At 60.1% G+C, this 10,969-nt stretch overlaps 2 protein-coding genes across 2 annotated transcripts; both read left to right on the top strand.

The window, feature by feature from the left end:
- The first annotated feature begins 67 nt into the window (after nt 1–67).
- On the top strand, nt 68–6,697 carry CNPY3 (canopy FGF signaling regulator 3). Its single transcript, XM_054393159.1, has 8 exons — nt 68–119; nt 260–571; nt 784–825; nt 3,841–3,964; nt 4,632–4,728; nt 5,887–6,009; nt 6,192–6,309; nt 6,430–6,697. Exons 1-8 carry the CDS (start codon nt 68–70, stop codon nt 6,636–6,638), a joined length of 1,077 nt encoding a protein of 358 aa, XP_054249134.1. The 3' UTR covers nt 6,639–6,697.
- Nucleotides 6,698–7,503: 806 nt separating this feature from the next.
- On the top strand, nt 7,504–9,852 carry GNMT (glycine N-methyltransferase). Its single transcript, XM_054393170.1, has 6 exons — nt 7,504–7,709; nt 7,905–8,032; nt 8,421–8,534; nt 9,058–9,200; nt 9,335–9,456; nt 9,558–9,852. Exons 1-6 carry the CDS (start codon nt 7,504–7,506, stop codon nt 9,727–9,729), a joined length of 885 nt encoding a protein of 294 aa, XP_054249145.1. The 3' UTR covers nt 9,730–9,852.
- The last annotated feature ends 1,117 nt before the right edge of the window (nt 9,853–10,969 follow it).

The raw sequence follows: 10,969 nt of genomic DNA, 5'->3' as shown, positions 1-10,969 counted from the left end.
GACGGCAGGTGATGGGCGGTGACGGTTGGGGGCTGAGCCCTCGGCAGCCCCACAGGCTGCAGCTGCCATGGAGGGGCTCTGGGTGCTGCTGGCTGCTGCTCTGCTCCCACTGCTGCCCTGTGAGTACCCCTGTTTGAGGGACAAGGCCGGGGGTAGGAGGGCTGGGTGTCATCCGTGCTAAGTGTGAAAGGTGAGTTCCACCAAGCTGGTTGGGACATGGGGGTGCAGCACCCCTGACCCCTGTGCCCTCTCTCCCCAGCTGGCAAAGCCACCAGGCCGTTGCCCACCCTGGCCCCACCACTGAGCATGGTGGTGGCTGGGCAGCGCCAGCGGCTGGTGGTCTGCGTGGTGAGTGAGCTGGGCCTGGGCTCGGGCCACAGTGTCTGGATCGCCAGTGGAAACAGCAGTGCCCTGCAGTCCTTCTCCTACGGGGCCTCCCAGGAGGATGGTGGCACCATCTGTACCATCTCCCTTCTCCCTGATGACCTTCTGCCAGAGGGGGATCTCACCTGCCATGTGGGGCCCAACAGGACCTCTCCAGCCCACAGTTCCAGCCCCATCCGCATCACAGGTATAGCCCTACTGCCATCCCCTCTGCCCATCTTACCCTCTGCTGCCCAGCCCAATGCCCCCCTGAGGGTAGGGGCTGGCAAAGAGCAGGGGCGAGGTCCTGTGGGCAATGTTGCTGCCCCAGGCAGCGAAGGGTTTTTGGCCAGCTGTGTCACGCACCTGGCACCAGGCTGCTGCTGGTGCCACCTCCCCAGCTCCTCTCTCATCCCACAGGCAATGAGGAGGGGGTAGAGCCATGTCCCAGTAGCGTGGCTGGTGAGTATCCGAGCCCTGCCATGGTTGGAGTGTAAGTTGCCAGGAAAGGAAGCCTTGCTGGGTTTGTGTCAGGGACCCAGCTGGGGATGTGGTAGCTGGGATGGGTCCCTACAGCGTTGTGGGGTTGGGGAGGAGGGAGTGAAGTCACATCTTGGGGGAGAGGATAGGCAAAGGTGGGTCAGAGCCAGCCTGCTCTCAGGGACGGCATGGGGTGATACGAGCTGTCTTGGGGATGCATGAGGGTGACTAAAACCCGTGATGGACCCAGAAGAACCTCTTGGGCCTATAATCTTGAGCACTCTCCCTTTGACCTGGCCCTACCACAGCCGTGGAGGCAGGGGGGTGCTACAGCAGGTGTCACCTGTCCCCTTTGTTGCAGTGGGGATGGCCCATGCCTCCGTGGCCCTGCTTGTGGCCATCCGAATGGTGCTGCTGAAGGTTGCGCTCTCTGATGCCATCCTCACTTCCATCTTCCTCATCCAAACCTAAAGGCCCAGGTAGAAGCCTGCCGCCAAGCGGTAATTGCCCTTCGTTTGATCTGGGGCAGGGCAGGGAGAAGGTACCTGAAATATTCTGGAGGGGGCAGAGGAGGTACCCAAATGCTGGAGGGAGGGACTGAGGATTTGGAGGGAAATCCGTGTGGGTGGACAAAAGAGAGGTCACCACGGTTTTGTGGGGTGGTGAGGATCCAGAACTAGGGGCACGGGGGGGGGGGGGCGCGAATTTCCGGGTGGGGCAGGGCCCCTGAAGGGGCAGAGGCTTGCGAGGGAGATGGAGGTCGCGGAGGGCAGGCCGGTATCGCACACACGTTCCCTCCCCTCCGCTGTGGGGCCACGTGCGCGTTGCCGCCACGACGTGGAGGCGGCCCCAGGGCGGTCGAACGGGGCCCTGAAGCGCTGGGTCCGGCTGAGGGCGGGCGGGCGGTGATTGGTTGAGCGGGCCACGCGCACCGCTGGGATTGGCCGGCGCTACCCGTTCCCATGGTTACTGGGCGGGGCGCTCCCGGAAGCGCGGCTCCGGAAGCGGAGCCATGGCGGCGGCAGCGTTGCTGCTGCTGGTGGCGGCGGCAGCGCTGGCAGGAGGCGACGACTCGGACTGGGTGCGGCTGCCTAGCAAATGCGAGGGTAAGTGGGGCTGGGGACTGGCCGGAGAAGTCCAGCTGCAACGCCTGGGCCTGGCTCGCCGGGCGAAGATGCGGTGGATCGGCCGCCGCACGCTGGCTGATCTGGTTGGGGTTGAGTAGTCGCAGCCGCGGCCCCGAGGCCTGTTTGCCCCCCACAGCCTCGCAGGCGGAGCAGAGGTACGAGCCCAGAGATACTTTGCAGGGGCAGCTGCTGGTGTTGGGTGCCTCGTTGGGAGTGAGTGCCCACCAGTGCCCCTGCAGCGAGCGGAGCCTCCCGCGGCGTGTCCCTGCTGCTGCCCAGCTCCTGGTGCTCGTTTCTGCGGCTGTCTTTCCTCTGTCCCTAGAGGAGGGTTCTAGGGGCACCCGGCAGTCACTGCTATTCTTGGGAGGCGTTAACTGTTCGTAACCGGGGCTGGTCGTCTCTCCTCCTCACAGTTCGATCTCAGTGATGCTTCCTCCCGGAGCAGCCACCTGATTCACATAGTCAAAGGCTTCACAGGCAATCCAGGGCAAGTCATTATGGATCTTTGCTGTCTGCCGTAGTTTCCTCTGTCTTTGCAGTGCAAGGACATGTGGAGCTTCACAGCAAAGAGAAAATGAAGAAATGAAACTCGGGACCTCTTTGCAAAGCTTTCCCTGCAGCTCCGTGGACACTGATGGCTGAGCTGTGCTATAGCATAACTTCAGAGAAGCATCATAGCAAGTGCTGACCACACATTGCTCCTCTTCTTGCCCAGGCCTGGAACGTGTGTCAGCATGCAGTAATGGCCATGGGCAGCATCTGGACCCAACAGTGAGCACTCCTGTCATGCAAGGGGATGCTGTAGTAGGTGTGGTGTGGAGCAGGACATCCTTGAGGCCTGAGTCCCGAGGAGCTGCAAGAAGGAGCATTCATCCCATTTGAGAAATGGCTGCAGTCACCTCCAGCCCCTGGTGCCAGCAGAGAGAGGAAAGGACAGAAGGTGTGTGCAAGGCTTCTCAGCACATGCATGACAGCACTGGAGAAGTCACTTTGCTCTCTTCCTGCCTGCAGCATATCTCTGCTCATATCATTGCCTGGGAGAAGACGTGATTGTTCATCACTGTCACATTGTTCCTGCTGCGGGGAACTTCTCCTAAAGCAGGGCTTGAAGAAGAGGAGCTCACAGCACAGGACAAACCTTTCTCCAGCATCCTGGGTCCCTGGCTTCAGAGCAGGAAGGGCCACACCATGCCTGGCTTCCATTCCCCATGTTTTCACTTTGTAAATCCTGGAGATACTTCTCCATCTCTCTGTTTCTGTAGCTCTGTTGGGATTCTTTGTTACAGAAGAAATAAAGTTGTTTGGTTGGTTATTTTTTTATAGTTTTATGAAAGAGAATGTACACTCTGTTACAAGGCTGTTAGTGCTGTGGTCTCTGCCTCAGGCAGTGCCCCTTGCACTGCTGCTGGAGATGACAGCCCCTTTTGCAGTGACACAGCCAGCATATTGTCCTGCTACCCAGCCTGCTGAACCTTGCCAGCCCCTTGGTGCCCCATATGCCCAGGGAGCTGGGAAACTGTTACTGGGTGGGATGTGCGGGTGTGATGAGGAGGAGCTGTTGCCAAAAACCCCTGTCCTCTTCTGGGAGGAAAGGAGCAGCTCATGATACTGAGGTGGAGGCTTTGGTGGCTGCAGAGTGGAATGCTGGGACAGCTGCAGGCAGACCTGGTACCGTCTGCCTTCCTAGCTGTGCCGCAGCAGCTGGCTGGATGCACTTACACTGAAGCATTAACTCAAGTGGTCCTGCTTCAAGGGATCTCCAGAGGAATCAGTTGAGCTGTTCCCAGTTATCTGAATATCTAAGGCATCTGTTTTCTGCTTAGACTGGCTCTGGAGTGCCCCTAACACGCCTGTGCTTTCCTCCCTGCAGTGTGCAAGTATGTGGCAGTGGAGCTGAAGTCTGCTTTTGAGGAGACCGGCAGGACCAAGGAGGTGATCGATACCAAGTATGGCTTCCTGGACGGGAAGGGCTCTGCGGTCAAGTACACACAGTCGTAAGTGAGGCTGGGCCGGGTGGTCTCATGCTGTCTCTACAGGCAGACTGGGCGTAGCTCCCCTGAGAAAAGTGCTCCGGGGCTGCTGGGCTGGGCAGCTCCTGCTTAAGGCACCCTGGGAGCCACAGAGCACTCCCCCATGTGGTGGTTTTAGGCTATGCTTTTAAATTTTTTTCACAATACGTACACAATATACAATATTTACAGTATTTACAGGTATTTACAGTTAATAAACAGCACAAGGATCCCCCAGGCCAAAGACCAGGGGAAGCTAATAGCTTCTCCCTCCCTGTCCCTGCCCCATACAAAAGGGACAAGAGACAGAGCAGAGAAGTTAGAACTTAGCCAAAACAATGCAGCCAAGGTCAAGCAGAAGCCAGCAGAAGCACAAAGTTAGTATCTTGAGAAGTTATTCACCAAACTGATACTTGTGGTAGATAACTCTCCAATGGGATTGTTTAGAACAATCATTATTTTCCTTTTTACACCCAATAGTGATTTATTTACATTTTACTACTTTGTGTTCAAAATCTGTGAAAAATTGTTAAAGGCATAGCCTAAAACTACCACCCCGCCATCACACCAGCTGGGCTGAGGCTTGTCCTGTGTCCTGCCTGTTGTTCTGAGGAGACTGAGCTGAGCCCAAGGCCCTGTCCTCTCCATGCAGGGACATCCGGTTAATTGAGGTGACGGAGAACATCTGCAAGCGGTTGTTGGACTACAACCTGCACAAGGAGAGGAGTGGCAGCAACAGATTCGCCAAGGTGAGTGCTGTCCTGCTGTGCCTTGCTACCAAGCATCCCTCATCTGCCCCTGTGCTGCCAGAGTGCTGAACTGGGGCTTCGTTCTTGCCATCCCTTGGATCCCCTGCCAGTGCACAGCACAGGAGACTGCGCTGCCCCCCAGGCTAGGTGTGGGGTCCTGTTGCTTGCAGGGAGGGAGCCAGGGGCTGTCTTAGAATCACAGAATTGTTTTGGTTGGAAAAGACTTCCAAAAGCATTGAGTCCAACCATCTACCTGAGGCCATTAAACTGTGTCCTAAAGTGCCAACGCCACACATTTCTTGAACATCTCCAGGGATGGTGACTCCACCACCTCCCTGGGCAGCCTGTTCCAATGCCTGACCACTCTTGCAGCAAAGAAATTTTTCCTAATATCCGATCTAACCCTCCCTTTGTACAATTTCAGGCCATTTCCTCTCATTCCATCACCTGATACTAGAGAGAAGAGACTAACACCCCCTTCACTCCAGCCTCCTTTCAGGGAATTGTAGAGAGCAATGAGGTGTCCCTTCAGCCTCCTTTTCTCCAGACCAAACAAACCCCATTCTCTTGGTGCTCCTCACCAGCCCTGTTCTCTAGACCCTTCATCAGCTTTGTTACCCTTCTCTGGACATGCTCCAGCACGTCAATGTCTTTCTTGTAGTGAGGGGCTCAAAACTGAACCTAGTATTTGAGGTGCAGCCCCACCACTCTGAGTACAGGGGCAGGATTGCTTCCCTACTTCTGCTGGCCACACTATTCCTGATCCAGGCCAGGATGCTTGTGGCCTTCTTGGCCTCCTGGGCACACAGCTGACTCTTGTTCAGCTGACTGTCAACCAGCATCCCCAGGTCCTTTTCTGCTCAGGCAGCTTTCCAGCCACTCTGCCCCAAGCCTGGAGCATTGCATGGGGTTGTTGTGCCCCAAACACAGGACCCATCACTTGTCTTGCCTGGCCCATGTCTTTCCACTGATTTGGGGGGCAGGTTTTGCAGGTTTCTGGCCACTCAAACTCCTGGAAACGCTGATGTCATCAGGACCTGATTTTGGCTGGCTTGCATGTACCTGCATCCCTGGGCAGGGCCAGTGGCAGCACTGGGAGGGGAGAGCTGGAGCCTGGCAGGAGGAGCACCACTTCACTGGGCACCACTGCTTCCCCAGGGCATGTCGGAGACATTCGAGACCCTGCACAATCTGGTGCACAAGGGTGTCAAGGTGGTGATGGACATCCCCTATGAGCTGTGGAACGAGACCTCTGCTGAGGTGGCTGACCTCAAAAAGCAGGTACCCAGGCTGCTGGGACGGGCCCTTGGCCACTGCTGTGGCCTCATGGGCTGGAGCACAGAGTGGGAGAGGGTTTGTGGCTGCACTGCTGGGAACGAGAGTGTTGGCAGGACTCGGTGCCCTTGTCCTGGGCCCTGCCCCAGTGCTATGTGGCTGGAACTGGGCTCTCCTCTCTGCACTAGTGTGATGTGCTGGTGGAGGAGTACGAAGACGTGATTGAGGACTGGTACAGGCACCACCAGACGGAAGACCTCTCCCAGTTCCTTTGTGCTGACCATGTGCTAAAAGGGAAGGACACAAGTAAGTCCTGGCTGCTGCCAGAGGCTGCACGGGCATGCTAGGAAGAGGGGGGAGCCCTGCCAGGCCCCAGGAGCCCACTGCTTCCTCAGAGCCCCTCACTTTTGAACTTCTCCTCTGCAGGCTGCCTGGCAGAGAAGTGGACTGGCAAGAAAGGTGACTTGGCGAGCGTGGGGGAGAAGAAGAGCAAGAAAAAGAGCAGGAAGAAGAAGAAGGGTGGGAAGGAGGAAAGTGAGGGAGCTGCCAGCCTCCCAGCCTCAGGGGAGAGCCTGGAGGAGAGTGGAATCCAGGAGGAGGTTCCACTCACCCACAGCCCAGCCGATGAGCTGTAGGCACGCAGCCCCAGGCCCCTGGGCTCTCACCCCGCCGTGTCCTGCGGCTACCAAAGGAAAAGGGACTTAGGTCGTGACCTGAGCTACCCTGGGCGAGGATTGGAGTGGCCTGCCCAGACTTGCGTGCCTGGGCGTGATCCTGCCCACAGGCTTGTGGCATGGAGCCGCCGGGCCCAGGCTCTCTGCCTCTCTGCTGGGGTTCCAGCAGCAGGGGGTTCTCCAGAGCCGGCTCCTCGTTCTGCCCGCACCCTGCCCGGACTGTAAATAAAGACGTTTTCCTCTACAGCCGCTGCCGCGTCAGCCTCAGCTCCTGCCGCGGGCAGGGGCCCGGCTCCCCTGCCGCAGCCCCCCCGAGGAAGCTGATGAAGAGCCGCGGGCCGGTCCCGTGGTGGAGGACCGGCAGGCCCCGACACCTGTGCTGTGGCGGTCCCTCCCTGCAGCCGAGGCAAAGGTCAGGGCTGTTAGGGGGCGGTGGTGGCGGCGGCGGGGACTGATGGGGCAGAAAGGCCTAAGGCTGCGGGGATTGGCGGGGTAGGGAGGGGCGGAGGCGGGGATTGGCGAACTGGGCGGGGCGGAGGCGGGGATTGGCGGGACAGGGCGGGGCGGAGGCGGGGATTGGTGGAGCAGGGAAGCAGGTGGCGGCGGGGATTGGCGGTGCAGGAAGGTAATGAGGATTGGTGGCGCATGGAGCGATGGAGGCGGGAATTGGAGGAGCTGGGCGGGGCGGAAGCGCGGATTGGCGGGTCAGGGAGGCCGGCGGCGGCGCGGATTGGCGGAGCAGCGGAGGCGGTGGCCGGAGGCGTGGCGGCGGCGGGATCACGGTGCAGTTGGGGCCCGCGGCCGTGGTCGGGACTGCGTCGGCGGGATGGTGGACAGCGTTTACCGGACGCGGTCGCTGGGGGTGGCGGCGGAGGGGCTACCGGACCAGTACGCGGACGGACGGGCGGCCCGCGTGTGGCAGCTGTACATCGGGGACATCCGGAGCCGCACGGCCGAGTACCGCAGCTGGCTCCTGGCGCTGCTCCGCCAGCACCGCTGCCGCTCCGTCCTCGATGTAGCCTGCGGCACCGGGTAAGGAACCGCGACCCGCGTCCGCCCTCCTTCCAGGTTCTTTCCTCCGGGGGTTACCTTGGGCCCCGCTGTCCTCGGCCGTCCCCCGCGCACCCATCTCTCCTCCCTTTCCCCTCCACTCCCTCCCACCCCGCCGTCCCAAGCCCCCTGTGCCCCCTCAGCTGCCCTTGGCCCCGCTGACGGTCCTGTCCACAGGGTGGACTCCATCATGCTGCTGGAGGAGGGCTTCCAGGTGACTAGCGTCGACGCCAGCGACAAGATGCTCAAGTACGCACTGAAGGAGCGCTGGGAGCGGCGCAAGGAGGAGCCCTTCGACCGATGGGGTGCGGGGGCCGCGGGGGCCGGGAGGGTCGTGCAGACACCAACAACTCTCCTCGGTGCCGGGGGCCTCTGCCCTGAGCCCCTCCCGCAGGGTGCTCAGGACCCTCGCCTACTACCCCCTGCCTTTCCCCATGCTCAGGCCCCTTGCATGGGTGCCGCTGGCCTTGCTGCAGTGACGGTCAGGGATCTGCCAGTGCTTGGCAAGCCCAGGCCGTGGCCCTCGCCTGCCTGTTGGCTCCAGGCTGGCTCCAAGCACCCAGTGAGTCCAAGGAGCAGCTGAGTGATGCTGGTGTGGGGCTGGGGGGGGGGCCGTAGGGGGTGTCTCGCATGCAAGGAAGGCTGTTGGGTGGATGAGGTGTCCCTGCCCTCATCTGCTTCCCTCTGTTTCAGTCATAGAGGAGGCCAACTGGCTCACGCTGGAGAAGGACCTGGAGAAGCCAGGAGATGGGTTTGATGCAGTCATCTGCCTGGGCAACTCCTTCGCACACCTGCCTGACTTCAAAGGTTAGGGGTGGGGAGGTGGAGGGGGTTGGTGTGGGATGAGGGGGAGAATAGCTGTGCATATGTGCATGGTGTCTCCCAGCAGGCTGAGGACGTGCCCAAACTCATGCCCCAAGTGGGGCAGTGAATTATGCATGGTGGAGCTGTTGTCATGGCATGTCTCCAAAAAAGGCTGAGACCCTGCTCCGCCTGGTCATGGCACGAGTGGGGCCACTGGGTCCTACAGTGGTGGAGCTGTGTGCCATCTGTATCACAGCTCTGGCAAGGCTGGATCCCTCCCCAGCCTTTTGCCTCAAGTGGAGTGGTGGGTTCCCCACATGGCATGCTTTGCCCCAGTGAAGCTGAGAATGTGTCTGAGCTTATCCCGTGGGTGGGGCTGTGGGTTCTCCAAGCTTGGACTGTGTGGGGCTGGGGTGGAGGGGAGGAGGGCAGCTCTTCTCTGTGTGTATGGATGGGATGGGGCCCCCCGATGGGACATGCTGTGGGGTACAGTTAGTGCCTGGGGATGCCATGGTTTCCTCCACAGGGGACCAGAGTGACCACAAGCTGGCCCTGAGGAACATTGCCAGCATGGTGAGGCCTGGAGGTGTCCTGGTCATCGACCATCGCAACTATGATCACATTCTGGCCACAGGCTGTGCCCCACCCGGCAAGAACATCTACTATAAGGTAGGTTGGTGATGGACCCTGCACTAGCCCTTTGGCCCCCCAAGGCCAGGTGTGGAGCATGCAGAGCAGGGCTAGACCCAGGCTGGGGGCCACTGCGTCCCCACAGAGCACTGACGTCCTCCTGCGGTCCTCAGAGCGACCTGACCAAGGACATAACCACCTCCGTGCTGCTGGTGAACAACAAGGCACATATGGTGACCCTGGACTACACGGTACAGGTCCCTTCTGCTGAGGCAGGGGCAGACCCAGAGCTGAGGTGAGAGGGGCCAGGGGGGTGGCTCCCAGCAGGGTGGTGGGGACAGGCCTGGCGCTGCGCAGTGCTTTCCCTGCCGCCTCACCTCTCTTGTCTCCTTGCAGCAAGTTTCGGCTCTCGTACTACCCCCACCGGCTAGAGGCCTTCACAGCCCTGCTGAAAGGTGCCTTCCAGGGCAAGTGCCAGCACAGCGTCCTCGGGGACTTCCAGCCCTACACACCAGGACAGGCCCATGTCCCCTGCTACTTCATCCATGTCGTGAAGAAGACGGCTTGAAGGGGTGGGCACAGAGATGGGACTGTGGTGGCTGATGGCTGCAAGCAGCTCTGGGAAGGAGCAGGAAGCTGGGGATGTGACTGAGAGCCACCTGCAATTCCCCTCCCCTTAATGAAGAACAGTCCTGAGAGCTACTGGAGCCCGTGGTCTGTGTGTCTGTCTGTGGGCAGGGCCTGGAGCAAAGGGCATGGCTACAGCCACCTCAAGCATTTTGGGGAAGGAAGTGCCCAGCCTGGCGGGGAGAGCAGAGGGTGGGTGCAGACACAGCTTCACCCCCAAAGCCCCTGCATGCCTGTGGCACGGAGTTTGGGGCTTCCTGGGAGGCAGAGCTGAGATGGGGCTGCATATCCCTGCTGAGCCCACAGCAGCACTTCTCACAAGACTGTGCTGCAACCAACTTCCTCCCTCCCTCTCTCCAGCCAGGCACTGGTCCCTTTTTCTTGACACGTCCCAGTCCCATCCACGGTGCCCTCCCTGGGTGGGGAGGCTCCACACCCCACCAGTGCTTTTGCTGTGGCTGCAGCTCCCTCCTTGCCCGCCCTGGGGCAGAGGTCGTGGTCAGAGGGAGCAGCGTGTTGCGGTCAGGCACAGCTCTGCCTGAACACGCTCAGGTGCCAGAGCTGGAGCAACAGGGCTGGAGGCACACGTCAGCTGGGTCCTGCTGGAGGAGGAGCAGCCCTTCAGGGAGGAGCTTGGTGGGGAGCTGGTCCTTGACAGCCAGGCTTGACGCAGCGATACAAGTGCCAGGAGGCTGAGTGTAGGCAATGGCCTGGCAGCAACCGCCCCTGGGGTGGTCTAGCTTAACGTGGGCTGCCCCAGGAGCTACCCCAGCTGCTGCAGGGACCTGGCAGAGGCAGGTGCCAGCAGCCAGCTGCCACACATGGTTCAAGTGAGGGTTTATGTGGCATCCTTGGCAAAGGCCAGGAAGCAGGGTACAGGCAGTGGTGTTGGCCGCTGCTGCCAGGCTGCAGAGGAAGGTGAGACAGGGCTTCAGGGGGTGTCTGGGCCAACTGCTGCTCAGCACAAGTTAGTGCAGATGAGGTAGCTCTGAGCTGCAGGGCCAAGGGTTGGGTGTTTTCAAGGCTGGAGCCCTGCCTCTCCCTGTGACAAGTTTTTCCTATCATCTGGTGTGATTTTCCCTTGTTGCTGGTTGCCCTTGTTGCCTCTTGTCCTGTCCACCCAGTGCCTCCAGGAAGAACTGGGCTCTCTCTTCAGAGGCAGCTCAGCTCTCAGCTGAGTA

Source organism: Indicator indicator, chromosome 2, assembly GCF_027791375.1.
Source record: "Indicator indicator isolate 239-I01 chromosome 2, UM_Iind_1.1, whole genome shotgun sequence".
Taxonomy (NCBI): domain Eukaryota; kingdom Metazoa; phylum Chordata; class Aves; order Piciformes; family Indicatoridae; genus Indicator; species Indicator indicator.
Note: the sequence above shows the minus strand (reverse complement) of the source record. Positions and strands in the feature narration are given on the sequence as shown.

Excerpts from the sequence above, each read along its gene's own strand:
- GNMT (XM_054393170.1), top strand. The coding sequence starts at position 7,504 with ATGGTGGACAGCGTTTACCGGACGCGGTCGCTGGGGGTGGCGGCGGAG. Across the intron at positions 8,033-8,420 it reads GGAGCCCTTCGACCGATGGG|TCATAGAGGAGGCCAACTGG; the intron begins GTGCGGGGGCCG and ends CCTCTGTTTCAG. Across the intron at positions 8,535-9,057 it reads ACACCTGCCTGACTTCAAAG|GGGACCAGAGTGACCACAAG; the intron begins GTTAGGGGTGGG and ends TTTCCTCCACAG.
- CNPY3 (XM_054393159.1), top strand. The coding sequence starts at position 68 with ATGGAGGGGCTCTGGGTGCTGCTGGCTGCTGCTCTGCTCCCACTGCTG. Across the intron at positions 572-783 it reads CAGCCCCATCCGCATCACAG|GCAATGAGGAGGGGGTAGAG; the intron begins GTATAGCCCTAC and ends CTCATCCCACAG. Across the intron at positions 3,965-4,631 it reads GCGGTCAAGTACACACAGTC|GGACATCCGGTTAATTGAGG; the intron begins GTAAGTGAGGCT and ends CTCTCCATGCAG.